General features: G+C 37.2%; 1 protein-coding gene across 1 annotated transcript in view; it reads right to left on the bottom strand.

Annotated features, from left to right (window-relative positions):
- Positions 1-23,853, bottom strand: part of TBC1D32 (TBC1 domain family, member 32) — a 226,783-nt gene that overhangs the window by 119,548 nt on the left and 83,382 nt on the right. The window contains exon 21 of the mRNA XM_011942960.1: positions 11,397-11,513. Coding sequence (XP_011798350.1) covers positions 11,397-11,513 — 117 coding nt within the window. The remainder of the gene's footprint in view (positions 1-11,396; positions 11,514-23,853) is intronic.

Genomic DNA, 23,853 nt, shown 5'->3' with positions numbered 1-23,853 from the left:
TGTCTGCTCAGCTCTCAGCTGAGAGGAGACGCACAGCGTGTAGCTCCTCTCCACAGGCAGGGCATCCCAACATCTGCCCAAGTCTGGCTGAGTCTGGGGCTTTTATGGGCTTCAGAGGGAACAAAGTGCATGCTGACTGGTCCATGGGCAACCACAGTCAGGCTCGGAAAAAGCACCGTAAGTCCTCACTCCGGTCTGCAGAACTGGCAGCCTGGTCCTCATACTTCAGGCCAACCCTGACTCAAAGTTGGGGCTTCACCAGGGACCCACCACTGTCTACCCACAGGCAGGTGAGTGGCTGCAGCTGTGCCTGGGAGGGTGGGACTACCACCAGCTCCATGGGGCATGCAGCCCCAGTCTTGCCTTCCACAATGAAGGTGGCATCATGGCAGCCACTGCTCCAGATGGGCCACCACTGCCATCAATTTCATGACAAAGACACCAAAACCAATTGCTACAAGAGCAAAAATTCACAAATGGGATCTAATTAACTTTAAGTGCTTCCTCACAGCATAAGTAGCAACACACTAAACAACCTACAGTATGAGAGAAAGTATTTATGAACTATGCATCTGACAAGTATCTAATATCCAGCATCTATAAGAAAATTAAAGAAATTTGCAAAAAGAAAATCCCATTAAAAGGTGGGCAAAGGACATGAACAGGCACTTTTCAAAAGAAGACACATATGCAGCCAAGAAGCATATGAAAAAAGCACAATATTACTGATCATTAGAGACATGCAAATCAAAACCAAAATAAGATGCCATCTCACACCAGTCAGAATGGCTATTATCAAAAAAGTAAAAGAGTAACAGATGATGGTGAAATTGTGGAGAAAAGAGAACACTTATACACTGTTGCTGAGAGTATAAATTAGTTCAACCATTGTGGAAAGCATTGTGGCAATTGTCCCCAAAGATCGACAAATAGAACTACCATTCAACCCAGCAATCCCATTACTGGGTGTAATGGTTAATACTGAGTGTCAACTTGTTGAATTGAAGGATGCAAAGTACTGACCCTGGGTATGTCTGTGAGGGTGTTGCCAAAAGAAATTAACATTTGAGTCAGTGGGCTAGGAAAGGCAGACCCACCCTTAATCTGATGGGCACCATCTAATCAGCTGCCAGGGAACATAAAGCAGGCAGAAAAACATGAAAAGACAAGACTGGCATAGCTTCCAAGCCTACATCTTTCTCCTGTGAGGGATGCTTCCTTCCCTCAGACATCAGACTCCAAGTTCTTTAGCTTTGAGACTCAGACTGGCTGTCCTTGCTCCTCAAGCTTGCAGGCAGCCTATTGTGGGACCTTCTGATTGTGTAAATTAATACTTAATACACTCCCCTTTATATGTATATTGATATCTATCCTATTAGTTCTGCTCTCTAGGGAACCCTGACTAATACAGATTTTGGTACCAAGAGTAATTCTAGAGGAAGAGAATATTAAGGTTGGAATTCTTTCATTAGTTTTGGGGTTTCTAGAGGATTCTCCTTCTAAAAGTATGGAGAACACTGATAGTCACTGGCATGAACTGTTTAGAGAGTTATGCAAAATAAACGTATTTGACACTCCTAATTCACCACTCATGAGAGACAAGGAATTCAGTGACTCTATATGTAATACAGTTTGACCGTATGTGGAAATCCAAGGAACATAACGAAGTTGGTTGGTTGCTCCTAAGTTCAGTGAACAAAGTGATGAAAGAAAATGATGAACTCAGAGATTCTGTCTCCTGGCTTCAGAATAAGATATTGAGCCTCAAATCTGCTAAAATTGCCCTGATTGAGAGTTTTATCTCCTGCAGAGAAAGAGCAGAAATTGTGGAAAAACAGGCATAAGTTCTTATCATGTGAGTGGCTGACCTGCAACAAAAGCTGCACGCACAGCCTCGCTAGGTGTCTACTGTTAAAGTGAGGGCATTGATTGGAAAAGAATGGGACCCTACAACTTTGAATGGGTACATGTGCGAGGACCCTGTAGAACTGGGGACACTAAGTTTGCACACTCTGATGAACCTTTTTTTGCCAGAAGAAACAGCTTCCCCATCCCCAGCAGTGGCAACATCCCCTCCCCAACCCATGGTGCCATCAGCCTTTCCACTTTTGTGGGAGGAGATAAACTCTGCACTGCCTGAGGCGAAAGTGATGGCCTCCCCTGAGGCAGTTGTCAGGCAAAAGAATGTTGATTCTCCTCAGGAGCTAGCCCCAACACCCTGTTTCCTTCTAGACCTATAACTGCACTAAAGTTGTGCGGGCCCTAAAGGTGAGGTTGAGAGCATGATCTATGAGGAAACGCACTACACTCAAAAAAAACTGCTTGAGTTCTCCAATTTATATAAACAGAAATCTGGAGAACAGGCATGGGAATGGATATTAAGGGTATGGGATAATGGTGGGAGGAACACAGAGCTGAATCAGCCTGAATTTATTGATTTGGCCCAACTAGGTAGGGCCTCTGCATTTAATGTTGCAGCTCGAGGAGTTGAAAAATGTTCTAATCATTTAGTTGCTCAGTTAGTTGAAATACGGATTAAAAGATGGCCCAATGTGAGCACACTGGAAATTCCTGATGTCCTCTGGTTTAATGCAGAGGAAGGGATCTCAAGTCTTAAGGAGATTAAGATGGTGAAGTTGATTAGTCGCTTTAGATCTACTCATCCCAGCTGGGAGGTTCCAGAAGATATACCCTTGACCAATGCCTTGCAAAATAGATTTGTGAGGGCCTCACCTACATCTTTGAAGAGCCCTGTAATCGCTCTTCTCTGTATGTCAGATCCAAATGTGGGAACCAAATTCACTCAACTACAAAATTTAAATAAAATAAGAATAACTGGATCCCTAGGTGGCGACGGCCAAAGAGTGGCACTCAACCGTCAAAGGCCAGGTGGGTGTAGCTACTGTAATGGACACCAGAGACAAAAAGCAATCAGAATAATCCAACTCCTGTTTAGCTCTGGCATTGGCTAATCACGGTGTTCCTAGAAGTGAAACTGACAGGAAGCCTACTGCATTCCTACTTCATTAATATAAGCAGAAAACTTCTAGGTCGAATGGACAAAAGACTACTTTGAATTATAAAAACAGAATCACGGCCCCTCAATCCATTTCCAGACAAGCCAGTTTACAGACTCAGAATCCCTTGAATGAAGGGGAGGTTGGGTCCCTTCAAGGAAGGACCCCATTACATTACTGACAATTTATGCAGTGAATTTTTCTCCCATCCTTCCCCAAGGAGACCTCTGGCCTTTTACCCAGGGCAACTGTGTACTGGGGAAAGGGAAATGATCAGACATTTTGGGGACTGATGGACACTGGCTCTGAGCTGATGTAGATTCCAGGGGATCCAAAATGTCACTGTTATCCTCCAGTTAAAACAGTGTCTTATGGCCATCAGGTAATTAATGGAGCTTTACCTCAGTTCCAACTTACAGTGTGTACAGTGGATCTCCAGACTCACCCTGTAGTCTTTTCTACAGTGCCAGAATGCATAATTGTCATAGACATACTTAGCAGCTGGCAGGACCCCCACCTACGTTCTCTGACTGGTAGGGTGAGGGCTCTTATGGTGCGAAAGGCCAAATAGAAGCCATTACACCTGCCTCTACCTAGAAAAATACTAAATCAAAAATAATATCGCATCCCTGGAGAAACTGCAAAGATTAGTGCCACCATCAAGGACTTGAAAGACGCAGGGGTGGGGATTCCTAACACAGCCCAATTCAACTCTCCTATTTGGCCTGTGCAGAAGACAGATGGATCTTGAAGAAGGCTACTGGATTATCCTAAGCTTAACAAAGTGGTGACTCCAACTGCAGCTGCTGTACCAGATGTGGTTTCATTGCTTGAGTAAATCAGCACATCTCCTGGTACCTGGTATGCAGCCACTGACTTCGCAAATGCCTTTATCTCTGTTCCTATCCATAAGGCCCATCAAAAGCAATTTTCCTTCAGCTGGCAAGGCCAGCAATAAACCTTTACTGTTCTACCTCAGAGGTATATCAACTCTTTGGCTTTGTATCATAATCTTATCCAGAGAGAACTTGATAGCTTTTTGCTTCTGCAAGATATCACACTGGTCCATTACATTGATAACTAAGCTGACTGGATCAAGTGAGCAGGGAGTAGCAAACACATTGGATTTATTGCTGAGACATTTGCGTGCCAGAGGATGAAAAATAAATCCAACTAAAATTCAGGGAACTTCCACCTCAGTAAAATGTCTAAGGGTCCAGTGGTGTGCGGTCTGTCGAGATATTCCTTCTAATGTGAAGAATAAGTTGCTGTATTTGGCCCCTCCTACAAACAAGAAAGAGACACAAGGCCTAGTAAGCCTATGTGGATTTTGGAGGTGACACATTCCTCACTTGGGTGTGTTACTCTGTCCCATTTATTGAACGACCTGAAAGGCTGCCAGTTTTCAGTGGGGTCCAGAACAGGAGAAGGCTCTGCAACAGACCCAGGCTGCTGTGCAAGCTGCTCTGCCACTTGGGCCATACGATCCAGCAGATCCAATGGTGCTCAAGGCATCAGTGGCAGATAGAGATGCTGTTTGGAGCCTTTGGCAGACCCCCATAGGTGAATCACAGCAGAGGCTGCTAAGACTTTGGAGCAAGGCCCTGCCTTCTTCAGATAACTACTCTCCTTCTGAGAGGCAGCACTTGGCCTGTTGTTGAGCTTTTGTGGAAAATGAATGTATGACTATGGCTTCAGGTTGACAAGAGGTGAACTTGTGATGGTTAATAGTGAGCGTCAACTTGATTGGATTGAAGGATGCAAAGTACTGATCCTAGGTGTGTCTGTGTGGGTGTTGCCAAAGGAAATTAACATTTGAATCAGTGGGATGGGGAAGGCAGACCTTTAATCTGGTGGACACAATCTAATCAACTGCCCTTGAATATAAAGCAGGCAGAAAAACATGAAAAGGTGACACTGGCTTAACCTCCCAGCCTACATTTTTCTTCCATGCTGGATGCTTTCCTGCACTCAAACATTGGAATCCAAGTTCTTGAGTTTGAGACTTGGACTGACTCTCCTCACTCCTCGAACTTGTAGATAGCCTATTTTGGGACCTTGTGATCTTGTAAGTTAATACTTAATAAACTCCTCTTTTTATATATATAGTATCCTATTAGTTCTATGCCTCTAGGGAACCCTGACTAATACACTAGGTATATAACCAAAGGAATATAAATCATTCAACCAAAAAGACATGCATAAAAATGTTCACTGCAGCACTATTCACAACAACAAAGACATGGATCTTGAAGAATGCTAGCTGCTGTACCAGATGCGGTTTCATTGCTTGAGTAAATTAACACATCTCCTGGTACCTGGTATTCAGTCATTGACTTGGCAAATGCCTTTATCTCTGTTCCTGTCCATAAGGCCCACCAGAAGCAATTTGCCTTCAGCCGGAGAGGCCAGCAATATACCTTTACTGTCCTACCTCAGAGGTACATCAACTCTCCAGCTTTGTGTCATAATCTTACCCAGAGAGAACTTGGATAAGGTGAGACATGGAATCAACCTAAATGCCCATCAATGGCAAATTGAATAAAGAAAATGTGGACATATATACCATAGAATACTATGCAGCATTAAAAGAAAACAAGATCATGTCTTTCATGGGAACATGAATGGAGGTGGTGACAATCTAATGCATGAACAGAAAATCAAATACCACATGCTCTCAGGTGTAAGTGGGAGCTAAATGATGAGAACTCATGGACACAAAGAGGGGAACAACAGACACTAGGGCCTATTAGAGGGTAGGGGGTGGAGGAGGGAGAGGAACAAAAAAGATAACTATTAGGTACTAGGCTTAGTACCTGGGTGATGAAATAATCTGTACAACAAATCTCTGTAACATGAGTTTACCTATATAAGAATCCTACACATGTACCACTGAAGCTAAAATAAGAATTTTTAAAAAATGAATACAGAAAGAAAACAGGATCAAGGTGTTAGGGAGGCAAATTCTATCAGGTGGCAATTTATTGCCTATAGAGAGGGAAGAATCAATAACGATTTCCAGGTTTCCAGTTCACTAAATTGTGTGACTAATAGTACCATACACTGAGAGAAACAGGAAACAGAATTGATTTGGGAAAGAGAAAACATTACATTCAGTTGTAGACACAGTAAGACTAAGACGCCTGTGACTGTTCCAGATGCCCACTGTCTGGTAGGGTTCTAATTATAAAATTGGCAGTCAAGTCATATAGGTCAAAGAGTTGTCAGTACGTAACTGAAGCCATGGAATTGGATGAGATCACTCTGGAGGCCATAGGACAAACAAAGGAAAAGAAGTCGACAATGACAACTATGCAGGAGAGACCAGAAAAGAAGGAAGAGAACAAGAAGTAAGTAATGCCACAGTTACAGAAACAGAGAATTACACTAAGGAGTAGACAAACCATGTCAAATATTCCAAAGTTGTAAATTATGTTAAAGGGTGTAGGGATGTGACATGATTTGGTTGTGTTCCCACCCAAATCTCATCTTGAACTGTAGTTTCCATAATCCCCACATGTGATGGTTAATACTGAGTGTCAACTTGATTGGATTGAAGGATGCAAAGTTTTGACTCTGGGTTTGTCTGTGAGGGTGTTGCCAAGGGAGATTAATATTTGAGTCAGTGGGCTGGGAAAGGCAGACCCACCTTTAATCTGGGTAGGCACCCTCTAATCAGCTGCCTGTGTGCCTAGAATATAAAGCAGGCAGAAAAATGTGAAAAGACTAGACTGGCCTAGCCTCTCAGCCTACATCTTTCTCCCTTTGATATACAGATATAGATAGATAGATAGATAGATAGATAGATAGATAGATAGATAGATAGATATAGAGAGACATATCCTATTAGTTCTGTTCCTCTAAAGAACCCTGACTAATACACAATATGTCATGAAAGAAACATGGTGGTAACTGAATCATGGGGGCAGTTACCCCCATGCTGTTTTCATGATAGTGAGTTATCACGAGATATGATGGTTTTATAAGGGACTTTTCCCCCTTTGCTCAGCACTTCTCTTGCCTATTGCCACGTGATGAAGGATGTGTTTGCTTCCCCTTCCACCATGATTGTAAGTTTCCTGAGGTCTCCCCAGCCATGCTGAACTGTGAGTCAACTAAACCTCTGTCCTTTATAAATAACCCAGTCTCCAGTATATCTTTATTAGTGCATGACACACTAATACAGGGAGGTTCCATTAGATTAGGGAATTATATATTTATTGGGTTTTGGCAGAACAATTTAAGTTAGGTAGTTGGGCAAAGATGCCAGATTATGGTGGCTTCCATGGTTTACAGAAGAGAAAAAAATGTAGAGACTTAAAGCACAGGCAAAATTTTCAGGAAGCTTAGGGTGGAGGGAAAGAAAGAAAACTACAGTGTGGTAAATAAAAGAAGCATAGATCAAAAGAGTTGTTTGTTTTAAAAGGAACTCATATACATGTTTAAATCATGACAGAAAGCAGTGATCTTTCTACAGGGTTAAAACATAATGTCTTTGGGAGAAACAGAGTAATATAACTGCAGTCAACTGTCTTAAGACCAAACAGAAAACAAATTTTTCCGTAAGTGGAAAGATACAGCTGAATATACCCCACAGAGATACATGAAAACTTAAAAGAACAAACACTGAAGCCATCATTTTGGACTATATCATAAAACTAATTTGTACTTGTTTCCCATAATCAATCTAATAAAACCAATCGTATTAGAATAATTATTTTCACTGAATCCATATAATATGCTAGATTTATATACATTGAAGACAGCCTACTTTCTCTAAGGTACTCCCATTGTAGTGGGAAATCTAGGCACATAAATGACTAACGATGAAACTACAGGCATTTCTTATTTTATTGCATGTCACTTATTGTGCTTTGCAGATAATATGCTTTTTTGCATATTTAAGATGTGTAGCAATGCTACATCAAACAAGTTTACTGGTGTCATTTTTCTAACAGCATGTGTTCAGTCTGTGTCTCTGAATCACATTTTGGTAATTCTCACAATATTACAAACTTTTCATAATTATTCTGTTATGATGACCTGTGATTAGTAAACTTTGATGTTACTATTGTAATTATTTTGGGGCAACGTGAACTGTACCCAGATAAGACAACAAACTTAACGGATAAATGTTGTTCTTATTGTTCCACCAACTGGTCATTCACCTATCTTTCTCTTTCTCCTGGGGCCTCCTTATTACCTGAGACACAACAATATCAAGATTATGGCAATTAGTAACCTTACAAAACCTCTAAGTGTTCAAATAAAAGGAAAAGTTGAGTGTATCTCACTGTACATCAAAAGCTAAAAGTGACTAAGCTTGGTGAGGACAGCATGTCAAAAGCTAAGACAAGCCAAAAGCTGGGCCCCTTTTGCCAATTAGCCAAGTTGTGCATGCAAAGAAAAAGTTCTTTAAGGATATTAAAAGTGTTACTCCAGGAAACACATGAATGATAACAAAATGAAACGACCTTATTGCTGATATGAAGAAAGTTTGAGTGATTTGAACAGAAAAATCAAACCAACCACAGCATTCTCTTAAGCCAAACCCTAACCCACAGAAGGCTCTATTTAACTTTAATAAGGCTGAGAGAAACGAGGGAGCTACAGAAGGAAAGTTTGAAGTTAACAGGTTGGTTCATGGGATTCAAGGAAAGAAGTTGTCTGAGTAAATGGAAGTACAAGGTGAAGTAGCAAGTGCTGATGTAGAAGTTGCAAGTTATCCAGAAGATCTAGCTAAGATATTTGATGAAATTAGCTACATTAAAGAGATTTTTCTTTTTCTCTTTTTCTTTTTCTTTTTTTTTTTTTTTTGAGATTGAGTCTCACTCTGTCGCCCAGGCTGGAGTGCAGTGGCTCAATCTAGGCTCACTGCAACCTCCACCTCCCAGGTTCAAGTGATTCTCCTGCCTCAGCCTCCCATGTAGCTGGGGTTACAGACACTTGCCACCACGTCCAGTTAATTTTTGTATTTTTAGTAGACACGGGGTTTCAACATGTTGGCCAGGCTGGTCTCGAACTCCTGACCTCAGGTGATCTCCCCACCTCGGCCTCCCAAAGTGCTGGGATTACAGGCATGAACCACGACACCTGGCCAAGAGATTTTCAATGCAAACAAAACAGCCTTATATTGGAAGAAGATATCGTCTAGGACTTTCATAGCTCGAAAGGAGAAGTCAATGCCTGGATCTAAAGCATCAAAAGATAGGCTAACTCTCTTCTTAAGAGCTAATGCAGATGGTGACTTTAAGCAGAAGCCAATGCTCATTTACCATTCCAAAAATCCTGGAGCACTGGAAAATCTACTCTGCCTATGCTATATAAACGGAAAAATAAAGTAAATGACAGTACATATGTGACTGTACGGGTTTACTGCGTATTTTAAGCCTACCATTGAAAATTACTGCTCAGTAAAAAGATTCCTTTCAAAATACTACTGCTCATTGACAATGCAACAGGTCACCCAAGAGCTCTGATGGAGATGTTTAAGGAGATTAGTATTGTTTTTGTACCTGCTAACATAACATTCATTCTGTAGCCCATAAATCAAGGAGTAATTTTGACTTTCAAATATTTAAGAAATATATTTTGTAAGGCTATAACTGCCATAAATAGCGATTCCTCTGACAGATCTGGGCAAAGTAAATTGAAAACCTTCTGGAAAGGATTCACCGTTAAGATGACACATCTGTGATTCATGAAAAGAGGTCAAAATATCAACATTAAAAGGAGTTTGGAAGAAGCTGATTCCAATCCTAATGGATGACTTAAAGAAGTTCAGTACTTCAGTAGAACAAGTAACTACAGACGTGGTGGAAATAGCAGGAAAACTAGAATTAAAAGTGGAGCCTGAAGATGTGACTGAATCGCTGCAATCCTAAGATCAAAATCAAGCAGATGAGGAGTTGAGTTGTTTCTTATGGATGAGCAAAGATGGAATCCACTCCTGTAGAACATGCCGTGAACATTGTTGAAATAACAACAAAGGACTTAAAATACTGCATAAACTTTGTTGATAAAGCAGTGAGTGGGATGAGAGGATTGGCTTCAATTCTAAAAGAAGTTCTACGGTGGGTAAAATGCTATCAAAAAGCATCAAATACTTCAGAGAAATCTTTCATGAAAGGAGTTAATTGATGCAGTGAACTTCACTGTTCTCTTATTTTCAGAAATTGCCAGAGCCACCCCAGCCCATAACAACCAACACACTGATCAGTCAGCTGCCATCGACAGTGAGGTAAGATTCTCCACCAGCAAAACAGATTACAACTCACTGAAGGCTCAGATGTTCATTAGCATTTTTAGCAATAAAGTACTTTTAATTAAGCAATAAACATTTTTTAGACATATTTCTACTGTACGCTTTAGACTATAGTGTAAACATAACTTTTACATGGGAAAACAAAAAATTTGTGTGACTTCCTTTATTGCAATATTCATGTTATTGCTGTGGTATGGAACTGAACCCACAATAATTCTGAAGTCTACCTGTACTCCACAGGTAGAGTTGTATGTTGAAGTGCCAACATACAAGTAAGCACAAAATACAATTGAAAAACTTCAAGGAAAAGAAGATAAGAGAATCTAAGTTAATGTTAAATGACAGAAGTACCTATCTTTGTATTTCACATCATATAAGCTATTAAAAGTTTCCCAAAGTAGACGAGATTTTTAAAAATCTAAGTATTTAGGGTTAATAGGTTTAAACGTATTCGAAAGGGTAAAACTATGTTTATAAAAACAGTATCACATAGGATGAAGTGACCAGAAAATGAAAAAGAGTGACCAATAATAAAATTTCAATATCAAGTAAGTCTTTACTAACCCTTATATGCATATACACGTATGTTTCTGGGTTAATTCATAAATGTACCCAAAGATAAGGAACTAAATATCCCTTAATGATTAAAACAAGTTACTTAACTGTGAATATTAGTACAACCTAGGTCTCAAATTAAAATAATTTAATTTAATTTAATTTAGGGGCAATAATATGTAGTAAATGTAGTGGACTCCATGGATACAATTTATTCCTACTAATCCTAGCCAATGAAGGAGCATCACTGGTTTGACTAATAATGTAATGAGCCATCTAAAAATCACTCACAAGTATACTTCTATTTATGCCAAGTCTCTTTCCTGGTTGGAGTTAGCCTCGTATTCTGATAGGTGTTGGGAATGTTAGGTGTCCTGGATCAAAGAATCCATGCACAGAAAATTCAAAAGTTGATATAATTCATGTATGATTAATCAAATCAGCCCTTAAATGCCATTACATAATGCTTCTTTTTTCTCTTTTTGGTCAAATTGCATTTTTACTACGAATCTCAAACAGTAGCATTTATAACAGAGAAAGATTTAAAGAAAATGACTTACAATAACACATGTTGGGACTTCACGAAGAGAATATTCTGTTTTATTAGGAAGATCTTGATTCCTTATCAGCTCATAAATAGTAGGATAGGATAACAAGTTCACCAGTGCTAAAAAAGACTAGAGGGAAAGAAAACAATCATTTAAATGATTCATTTTTGTCAATCACATCCACGGAGAGTCATTAATGTAGTTTCGTATCTGTATGACTTTGAGGGCTAATTTTTAAATATACCTAATTCCCATAAGTTTGAAATATGTTACATATATGATAAGTACAAAACAGTTAACACGCACAGCAATACTCTATAAGCTGACAACGCATGATGTAACAACCATTACATACATATATGAAATTTGGAATATGCTTTAAATATCATGTATCTCTTAAAAGTTTGGTTCTGACAAAAATTCAATAATCCATCTTTCTCATTCTTTGCACTGCCATATCCAATATGTAAGAAAATGCAAGAGAATAATACTTAGGGACTCTGGGGCAAGATACTAAATTCTATATATTTTTGCCCTCAGACCATGAGGTTATCTTTTAACTACATTCACTGAAAATCCAACTAACCTAAATATGATAGCTAATTTTTAAAAGCCATGGCTTTTCCTATCAAAGCTAACTCATTTGCTGGTGCAATTTTACCAATCTCTCCATGAAATATTTAAGCTCTTCACTCTCATTGCATCTTATTAAACACAACTAGAATATTTTTCTCAGCCACATTCATTCTTGGGCTCCCTAGTTCAAAAGCATGCTGTGGTTGCTCATCACTAACCATCAAATCTGAACTCCTTAGCATGGCTTTCAAGGCACTTCTCTAATTGACACGATTCTACTCTTCACAGTCTCAAAAGCCTCATTTCCTAGTATTCCTCAGCATGAAGTCACCACTTCAGTCAATCAAATATGCCTGTGGTCTCCTTCAACTGACTGCCACCTATACGTACTTTTGTATCCTAGTAACACACTTCTCCTGCCCTCCACTTACTCATTAGCCCATTTGACATGCCTTCAAAATATGTCACGTCTTTTCTGAAGACTTTCCAATTAACTCCATCCACATCCAGAAGCCCTATATTCTGCCAATACTTACATCTTTTGCTTGCATTATATTAATTGTACTTACTTATAACTGTAACGTTTTCTGCTTTACATTTTCACTATAGTACACACTATAGAAAAGGAAGAAAAAAATTGCCAAGGAAAGAATGTTTGAGAAATATGTCTATTCATTATACATAAAATGAACTGCAGAAAAACTGGAAATGACTTGAGAAAAAATATATATTCAGTATATTTTTGTTTACTATAGTACACACTATAGAAAAGGAAGAAAAAAATTGCCAAGGAAAGAACGTTTGAGAAATATGTCTATTCATTATACATAAAATGAACTGCAGAAAAACTGGAGGGTTCACCTAGAAAACTACTGTATGAACTTCTCTAATCACCGGGTATTAACTAGAAAGATGATTAATAGAACAGATTTTATTACAGATTTATTTTTAATCCAATCTAGTTTATCCTGAGAATACAGATGAACCAAAAAATACAAGGTAATAATGCTTTGTAATTTAAATCTGCAAACATGTTTTAATGTCCTTAATATTAATCCAGCAATATTTGGATATTATCATGAATAAATCCTTTATGTTTACAGAATCTTTTCTACCATAATCACAAAAGTTTACAAAAAAGCCTTTAAAAATGTCTATTTGGGTAGAAAAAGAAATATAATCTTTATAAATCACATATAGCAATAGTATATTGAGCATTTTTATATTATTTATACACGAAGAATTCAGTTCACGATTATGGAACCTCTCTTCATGTAAGAAACAAAATGATGTGGACCACATACAATCAAGGTAAGGTGTGACATGCTACTCTAAGCAAATCAAGTAAACCTTTAGGTAAAAATAATTCAACAACTGTATTCAAACTAAAACAACCTGAACGGAATTTAAAGAAGGTTGAGAAGATTTCAGCAGCTTGCTTCTAGAAGAAATACATTCATTTCTCACACATTGGGCATTTTAAAAGATGTTAGCTTACTGCAAAATTGTGATGTATTAAGCATTTCTGGAATAAAAATATATACAATGTAATTATTGGCTCCCACAAACACACATTGTAAGATGTCGCTAATATCAGACATTAATTATCTTAAAATTTATAGTAGCACAAAACATAAATCTATGTCATCAATGTTTTGAATAGAAGAATGAGACTTTATGCAATGATAAGGAAACTAATGAAAAGCCAAAGTTTGATATATTTTTAAGACTAAAGTATAAAATTAATTCTCCAAGTCAAGAAGTTTTCTTTTAAATTAAAATCTTTCAGGTTGATAACGATCTTCTATTCACTTATTTATTCACTGAAACTATTTTACTGCTAGCTGCTTATCAGTAATTGTGCCAAATGCTAACAATAAAAATATGAATAAAGGCATGGTCCCTGCCCTCAAGGACTCATAGTGCAGTGCAGGACAAAATACACTATTAAATCACTTAAAATAGTGCCTACATGTTCTGACATTAGTACAATATGGAGAGCAATGGGGTGATACAAGGATGACGCTCTTCAGCAACGCAGGGAGAGGTGAGAGGTAGGCTGTGTACGTAGCAGGCAGACAGGCAGAGAAGTGCTATGTTAATGAGCTCTGTCTTTGCCCTCTAGGGAAAAAAAAAGGGGCAAAGTATTTTCAGAAAAGTAGTGGGGATTAAATTTTACATTTTAAATAGAAGGCTCTAAAGAAAAAATGGTTTTGAGGGCAGACAATATAAAGGAATAAAGAAACAAATGAGAATTTGGAAGTTGTAAGACTGTCAGAGATACATTACACCTATTAGAACACAGATGTATTGAAAACATGTCCAATAGACAGAATGATCAAATAGTTACTCAGAAGGTTAGTGTTCGGGGAATACATGCCTTAGGAGTAAAGGAAAGGTCAGTGAAGACTATGTGTATAAAGTATTCTATTCTTTGAAGTAGTATGGACAAGAAGGGGAGGAGGAAGACTGAATAGTGATAAAAATTTAACTGCTATCATTATATGAGCACTTATTTTTGGCCAAATGCTATAGTATCAATATGTATATACATTATCTATTTTAAACCTTAATATGTACAACGGTAAGACCATTGTAAGGAACACCTGGCTTCTGAAGCAGAGTCTCACTACTCTAAAGCAGGGGTGTCCAATTATTTTGGCTTCCCTGGGCCACATTGGAAGAAGAAGAATTGTCTTGGGCCACACGTAAAATACAGTAACTATAGCTGATGAGCTAAGAAAATAAAAATAAAAAATGCAAACAAAAATCTCATAATGTTTTAAGAAAGGCTATGAATTTGTGCTGCGCCACATTCAAAGCTGTCCTGGGCCGAATGCAGCCCATGGGCCGCAGGTTCTACAAGCTTGCTCTAAAGTCTGCTATGATGTAAACCACTCGAAGACACTAGGAAGGCACTTAGATTCAGGGAGAGGATCTTTTGTTTGGGCTGGTGGAGCGAGAGGGGTGATACTTGTTTTTGCAGGAGAGAATCAAGCCATCTTCAAATAATTTTACATCTTTTTTTCCAATCTGTATGCCTTCTATTTTTTCTTGCCTTATTATACTTATATAATATAACGTAAATAAAAGTGGTAACAGTCAACCAAATTTAGAGTCAATATTTTACCATTAAATATGATGCTAACTGTGTGCTTTCCAAACACAGCATTTCTCAGATTATGGATTAAATCATTTGAATTTTTATCATAAACGTGTATGAAATTTAGTAAAATGTTTCTACATATGTTGAAATAATATTAAGAGTTTTCTTTTTATTCTTTAACATGGTAAGTTGTATTTTCGTACTGAAACGTTTAACCAACTTTATGTTCCTGGAATAAACCCCACTTGATCATAATAAACGGTCCTTTTATACACTGCTGAATTACAATTGATAACATAGTATTTTAAAAAGCATTCTGTCTATATTCATCAGGCTACAGATCTATAATTTTCTTCTTTTTTGGTGATGTTTTTATATCAGTGTTACGCTGGCCTCATAAAGCAGGGTTTCCTCTATCTGTTTTCTGAAAAACCTTGTGTGAGATTGGTGTTCTTTCTCCTACAAATGTTTCATAGAATCCACTGGTGAAACCATCTGTTTTTCTCTGTGTAAGAAGGTTCTTAATGACAAATTCAATTTCTTTAACAAATGCATACCTATTTTTTGTTTTATTGAGTCAGTTTTGGTAACCCTACTTTTAAAGAAACTTTGCCAGTTAGATCTTAATGGTTGAGATAATGACATAAAGCAAATCATAATATTCACTTATTAACCTTTAATATCTGTGGACTCATTAGTCTTACTCCTCTTTCATTCTTGATATTGGTAATTTTGGATCTCTCTTATTTTTGTCATCAATCTAGTGAGGGGTTGATCACTTTTAATAATCATTTCCAAAAATCATATTTGGATTTGTTACTTCTCTTTAGTTTGTTCTGTTTCACTGATTTCTGCTCTAATGTTTATTATTTCCCTTGTTGCAATGGTTTTGGGTGTAATTTGCTCTTCTTCTTCTACTCCCTTTGAGTGGAAACTTGAGTCAATAATTTTAGATCTTTCTTATTTTCTAATATAAATATTACAGTTAAAAATATCCCTCTTAGGACTGCTTCAACTATAACCACAAATTCTGATGTATTTTTATTTGCATCCAATTTGAAATACTTCCTAATTTCCCTTGTGACCTCTTTGAGCTACAAGTTATTTGTAAGTACGTGGCTTAATTTCCAAATATCTTCTTTTCTAGTTTCTAGTTCTTAATTTTTAATTAATTTCATTGTGGTTATAGAATATGCTTCATATTATTCCAATTGTCTTAAATTTATTTAGACTTGCATTTAGCCCAACATGGTCTATCTTTGAGGACATGCCATGTGTTCTTGAAAAGAATGCGTATTCTGCAGTCACCGAGTATAATATTGTATAAAATCAAGTGGTTAATAGTGGTATTCATATCACGTAATTCTTAACAGAGAGCTTTTGATCTGTTCCATCAATTGCTAGGAGAAATGTTAAAATCTTCAACTCTGATCACAGATTTGCCTATTTCTTCCTTAAATTCTATTTCAATACTACATATATTTTAAATATTTTATTAGGATCATACTGATTTATGATTATGTCTTTCTGGTGTTTTGACCATATTCATATTATCATTATAAAATGTGTCTCTTAATCTGATAGTTTTTCCTTTTCTTTATCTCTGACACTAAATGTGGCCATGTCAGTTTTCTAATGTATATTGCTTCTCTCTATATATTTTTTCCATCCAACTTATCTTTATCTTTAAAGTGAATTTCTTCTAGAACTCTGCCACCTGCCCCAGAGAGCCTTCTCTGTACCTACAATTACCTCCCTGCCATCCCTCCATAACACCCAGAATCCTGACCTTTACAATAATCATTTTCAAAGATTTTCTTGTGGTTTTACTTCTCAGGTGTACATATCTAGACACTATAATTTTGTCTTTCCAATTTTCAAGACTTGATATGTCATTTAAAACTTCTTTTAATCTACAGGCATTCATCTTCTCCCTCGCCTTTCTTTTCATTTCATCTGTTGACAAGCTCAGGCCATTTGACCTGTGAAGTTTTAACCAGTCTGGATTTTAGGAAGCACACAGTCAGGCAGCAGTTCACCCTGTTGTTCCATCCTTTGGATATATGCAGTTTCCATATTCTGCAAACTGGCAGCTGAATCCAAAGGCTTGACCAAGTTAGATACCTTCGTAAGACTAGAGATGGTGGTTTATTCTTTCATTAGAGGGTACATTAATGTTTAGCCATTTCTGTTTTAGTGATGTTAAGGTGGCTCAATTAATTCTTGCAGACTGCAAATGGTCACATTCTAATTCCATCATTTAAAAAAAATATTAGTTGGGATAATTCATGAAAAAGAGGCACTACCTTCACCCACTATTTGGTTACCCAGTGGTGGAGTTCTGATATGGTTTGGCTCTTTGTCCCCACCCAAATCTCACCTCAAATTGTAATCCCTACATGCCAAAGGAAGGACCTGGTGGGAGCTGACTGGATCATGGGTGCAGCTCCCCCATGCTGTTCCCATGATAGTGAGTTCTCCTGAGATCTCATGGTTTAAATGTGTTTGGCAGTTCCCCTTCACTCTCTGTCTCTCCAGCAGCCACATAAGATGTGTGCTTTGCTTCCCCTTCACCTTCCTCCCTGAATGTAAGTTTCCTGAGGCCTCCCCAGACAAGTGGAACTATGAGTCAATTAAACCTCTTTTCTTTATAAATTACCCAGTCTCAGGTAGTTCTTCATAGTAGTGTGAAAATGGGCTAAAACAAGTTCATACAGAAATGGCATAATAAATGCTGTTATTTGAGTAAACAAGTTTCAAGATAATAAATTGATTCTCGATCATCCTCTGAGCATAACCAATTTTTAAAAATATTATTTAATAGTATTGCTTTCATATCCACACTATGCATCATGACTAATTAAACATACCAATGCTGATAATACTTTCTACCATTTATTGAGTGCCTACTATATGCCAAACATTCTGCCATATACTTTTATAAATTATCACAGTTCGACATGCAAAAAATTATGATAAATACATTATCATCTTTAACACTGGTTAACTACATTTTCCTACCACCTAAAATGTAATTTCATTTTGTTTCTAATTATAGTTCAGTAGAGATCATTATCAACAACCTGCAACTTAGGTGATGTTAAGCTACCTGTAATTAAAATGAATCAGAATATATTTATTTTATTATCTAAGTGTCCACAGAAAAAATAAAGTTAATTTCTTTTTTGCTGGTAAATGTTATTGAAATCTGATATATATATATATATATATACACACACACACATATATATACACACACACGTGTGTATATATATTTGCCACTTGTGTGCTGTTTTTAGTTATTTAATTTATTTTTATTTCAATAGGTTTTAGGGGAACAGATTGTATGGTATTTTTAGTTATTTAATTTATTTTTATTTCAATAGGTTTTTGGGGAACAGATAGTGTCTGGTTACATGAATAAGTTCTCTTAGTGGTGACTGCTGAGACTTTGGTGCACTATCAACTGAGTAGTGTACATTGTACTCAGTGTGTAGTCTCTTATCCCTCACCACCCCCAACCCTTTCCCGTGAGTCCCCAAAGACTGATGTACCATTCTTATGCCTTTGTGTCCTCATAGCTTAGCTCACACATATGAGTGAGAACATACAATGTTTGGTTTTCCATTCCTAAGTATTTCACTTAGAATAATAGTCTCCAATTCCATCCAGGTTGCTGGATGTTGATGGAGTTGATTTTTGCATAAGGTGAAAGATGAGGATCCAGTTTCATTCTTCTACATGTGGCTTGCTAATTATCCCAGCACCATTTTTTGAATAGGGTGTGCTTTCCCCACCTTATGCTTTTGTTTGCTTTATCAAAGATCAGCTAGCTGATCTTTTTATGGCTGAGTAGTATCCCATAGAGTGTGTGTGTGTGTGTGTGTGTATACACCATATTTTCTTTATCTACTCATTGATTGATGTGCATGTGGGCAGTTCCATATTTTTGCAATTGCAAATTGTGCTGCTATGAACATGTATTTGCAAGTATCTTTTTTGTATAATGACTTTTCTTTTCCTCTGGGTAGATACCTAGCAATGGGATCACAGGATCAAATGGTAGATCTACTTTTAGTTCCTTAAAGAATCTCCACGCTGTTTTCTATAGTGGTTATACTAGTTTACATTCTCACTGACAGTGTAAAGTGTTCCCTTTTCACTGCATCCACGCCAACATCTTTTTTTTTTTTTTTTTAATGGCCATTCTTGCAGGAATAAGGTGGTATCACATTGTGGTTTTGATTTGCATTTTCCTAATAACTAGTGATATTGCACATTTTTCCATATGCTCGTTGCCCACTTGTATATCTTCTTTTGAGAATTGTCTATTCACGTCCTTAAGACCACTTTTTGATAGGGTTGTTTGTGTTTTTCTTGCTGATTTGTTTGAGTTCTTAGTAGATTCTGGATATTAGTCTTTTGTCAGATGTATAGATTGTGAAGATTTCCCCCACTCTGTGGGTTGTCTGTTTACTCTGCCGATTATTTCTTTTGCTGGGCAGAAGCTTTTTAATTTAATTAAGTCCCATCTATTTATCTTTGTTTCTGTTGCATTTGCTTTTGAATTCCTAGTCATAAAGTCTTTACCTAAGCTAATGTCTAGAGGGGTTTGGTTTTTCTGATGTTATCTTCTAGAATCTTTATGGTTTCAGATCTTAGATTTAAGTCTTTGATTGATCTTGAGTTGATTTTTCTATAAGGTGAGAGATGAGGATCCAGTTTTATTCTTCTACATATGGCTTACTAATTAACCCAGCACTATTTTTTGAATAGGATATACTTTCCCCACTTTGTTTTTGTTTGCTTTGTCGAAGACCAGTTGGCTGTATTTGGCTTAATTTCTGAGTTCTCTATTTTTGTTACATTGGTCTATGTGCCTATTTTTATACCAGTACCATGCTGTATAGCCTTGTAGAATAATTTGAAGTTGGGTAATGTGATGCCTCCAGATTTGTTCTTTTTGCTTAATCTTGCTTTGGCTACGTGGGCTCTTTGTTGGCTCCATATACATTTCAGGATTGTTTGTTCTAGTTCTGTGAAGAATTATGGAGGTATTTTGATGGGAATTGCATCGAATCTGTAAATTGCTTTGGGCAGTATAGTCATTTTCACAATATTAATTCTAACCATCCATAAACATGAAATGTCTTTCGATTCATTTGTGTTATCTGATTTCTTTCAGCAGTGTTTTGTAGTTTTCCCTGTAGAGGTCTTTCATGTCTTTGGTTAGGTATATTCCTAAGTATTTTATTTAGTTATTTATTTATATATTTTTGCAGCTATTGTAAAACAGGTTGAGTTTTTTGATTCTCAGCTTGGTGTTCATTAGTTCTTTTTTCCTGCTGGGTTTGGTTTTGGATTATTCTTGTTTCTCTAGTTCCATCAGGTGTGACATTGGATTGTATATTTGTGCTCTTTCAGGCATTTTGATTTAGGCATTTAATGCTATAAACTTTCCTCTTAGCCCTGCTTTTGCTGTATCCCAGAGGTTTTGATAGGTTGTGTCACTATTATCATTTGGTTCAAATATTTTTTAATTTCCATCTTGATATCATTGTTGGTCCAATGATCATTCAGGAGCAGGTTATCGTTCTTAATTTGTGCTATTTCACTGAAAAATTTTCCTTTCATATCCTGTATCATGTTTTTCATTTCTTTAAGTTGGACTTCATTTTTCTCTGGTGCTCCTTGATTAGCTTAGGAATCAACCTTCTGAATTATTTTTCTGGCAATTCAGAGGTTTTGTCTTGGTTTGGATCCACTGTTGATGAGCTGGTATGATCATTTGGGGTGTTAAAGAAACGTGTTTTGTCACATTACCAGAATCGTTTTCTGGTTCCTTCTCATTTGAGTAGATTATGTCAAAGGGAAGATGTGGGATTCAAGGGCTGCTGTTCAGATCCTTTTATCCCGACACTACTTGATGTAGTGTTTTCTCCTTCCCCTAGGAATGGGCTTCCTGAGAGCTGAACTATGGTAATTGTTTTTGCTCTTCTGGGTCTAGTCACCTGGCAGAGGTACCAGGCTCTGGGCTGGTAGTAGGGAGTGTCTGCAAAGGGTCTTGTGATGTGATCCATCTTCGGGTCTTGCAACTATGGATATCAGTACCTGCTCTGGTGGAGGTGGCAGGGGAGTGAACTCTATGAGGCTCCTTGGTTGTGTTTTTGTTCAGTGCGCTGGTTTTGTGTTGCTTGGCCTCCAGCCAGGAGGTGGCAATTTCAAGAGGGCATCAGCTGTGATCCTATAGGGAGGATGCAAACTTGCCCTAGAGACACCTGGTTAAGTATTCAGGATTCTCAGGCAGTGAGCAGGGCCATAGAGTTCCCAAGAGATTATGACCTTTGTCTTCCGCTACCAGGGAGGGTAAAAAAAGACCACCAGGAGGGGGCAGAGAGAGGCATGTCTGAGTTCAGTCTCTCCTTGGGCAAGGTTTGCAGTGGTTGCTGTGGGAGACGGGTGAGTGGTTCCCAGTCCAGTGGAGTTATATTTCCAGGGTGATTATGGCTGCCTCTCCTGAGTCATACAAATCGCCAGGGAAGTGGGGAAAACTGGCAGTCACCAGCCACACCATGCTCTCATGCAGCTGGCAGTCCTAAAGACCGGTCTCATTCCTACCTTGCCCCTCGACATCACCAAGTCTATTTCCAGGCAGCCAGTGATCAGGGCTGAGAACTTGACCCAGACCACAAGCTTCTCTGTTGAGAAAGCAAGCAGACTCACAGTTTTTCCATCTCTCAGTGAGCCTGCAGCAGTGATCCCGTTCCTTCAAAGGGTCTATGGATTCTGTCATCTTTCCTAGTATGTTCCTACGGTAGTTCTTGAAGCAATAGTTCACGATGTAAGTCTCCACACAATGTTCTGTCTGTCTGAGCAGGAGCTGCAAGCTAGTCCTACCTCCCATCCACCATCTAAATGCTAAAGTTAATTTCTTAAAGACAGCACACAGTTGTATCTTCCTTTTTTATTCACTCTGAAAATCTGTATTTTAATTAGAATATTTAGTTCATTTGCATTTAGTGCAATTATTGATATGGATGCATTTAGAGCTACTATTTTCCTATTTGTTTTCTTTTTTTCCCCATCCATTTCCTGTTCTTTTATTCTTTCCTCTCCACCTTATTCTGGCTTTTTAATTGTAAATTTTATGTATGAGCTATACCTCTTTGCACTAATTTTTATTGCTTTTCTAAGGAAGTACTGTGTAATAGAACTTTCTGTAATGATAGAAATATTATATAATCTGAATTTTACAATATGGTAACCACTAGCTACACGTGCTATTGACCACTTAAGATAGGACTAATATGATTAAGGAACTGAATTTTTAATTTTAATTAATACAAGTTTACATAGCTATGCAGGGCCATTGTCTACCATGTTTAACAGCACAGCCGTAGAGGAAGCTAGGGAGGGAAGATGAAGGACAGGGACTGGAATGGAAGTAAATTTCTGAAGATACCTAGTTATATATTGAAACTACATAACTGCTTTCCACAACTTAAAAGACCAAATTAGATTACAAATGAAAAAAGAATCCTTAGGAAATAAGACTTAAGAGATTAGAAGCTGGACCCTAGGGCTGTTTACTACAATGAGTTGTCATTTCTAGGTCTTTCTGTGTATAGATTAGCGGAATACCAAATATTTTTAAAAAGTAATCCTTAGTTTATACTGACATTTCTATTGCAAAGTCAAACAAATTGAACAAAATCCCTGTAATCTTCTATTTTAATTATAAATATTTCCACGGCATTAGGAATATTGTGCCACTTTATATAAAATGCGAGGAACTTGAATCATACAGATTGATTTACCATTACACAATTCCCCTGTCCTTTATGCTACAGCTATCCCATGTACTATTTTATTTCTAAGTACAAAATAAATCCCAGTATGTGTCATAATTTTGTTTTAAAAAATCAATCAGATGTATTTAAAACAAGTTAAAAGCAAAAATAACAGGCTTCTATACTCACTTACCTATGTGCAATTCCCTGTTTCCATCCTGAAAATCCAACTATTCATCTGGTAGCACTGTCTTTCAACATGAAGAATTTTCTTTATCATTATTTGAAAGGCAGGTCTGCTGACAAATATTTTCTTAGCCTTTGTTTATTTTAAAATTTCTTTCACTTTCATTATTGGAGTAAATTTTAACTATATGTAGAATTCTAAATTGACTGCTTCTGTTTACTTTTCCATTCAGCACATTTAAGATGCTGTATTGCCTCCTGGCTTCCACTGTTGTGACGAGATACGAAAAAACTTTTCTGCTAATCTCTTATATGTAATGTGCGATTTTCCTAAACTTCCTTCAAAATTTTCTCTTTATCTTTGGCTTTTAGCAGTTTGTCTATGATAAGCCTTACTGTAGCTTCCTTTTTATTTTTATTCTCTACATAAATTCTCTTTGAGATTTAGTATGATTTTTATCTATAAATTTCTACTTATCAATAAATTTGAAGATTTTCTACTATTATTTAGTCAAATGTATTTCTAGTATTCCAATTACATATATGTTAAACATTTTGACATGCTCTCACAAATCACTGAAGTTTTTCTTTTATTTCATTCTCTGCTCTTCAGACTGTATAATTCATATTGATCTCACTCAAGTTCACTACTTCTTCTATCCTGTGTAAATCTGTGAAGGCCATGTAGAAATTTTTATTTCATGTAATTTTTTTTTTTAATTCTAGAAGGCTATCTGGTTCTTTTACATAGTTTTATTTCTCTACTGTGATTTCTAATTTGTTTATTCATTATAAGGATATTTTCCTTTAT

The sequence above is a fragment of the Colobus angolensis genome, unplaced genomic scaffold (assembly GCF_000951035.1).
Source record: "Colobus angolensis palliatus isolate OR3802 unplaced genomic scaffold, Cang.pa_1.0 Scaffold213, whole genome shotgun sequence".
Lineage (NCBI taxonomy): Eukaryota > Metazoa > Chordata > Mammalia > Primates > Cercopithecidae > Colobus > Colobus angolensis.
Note: the sequence above shows the minus strand (reverse complement) of the source record. Positions and strands in the feature narration are given on the sequence as shown.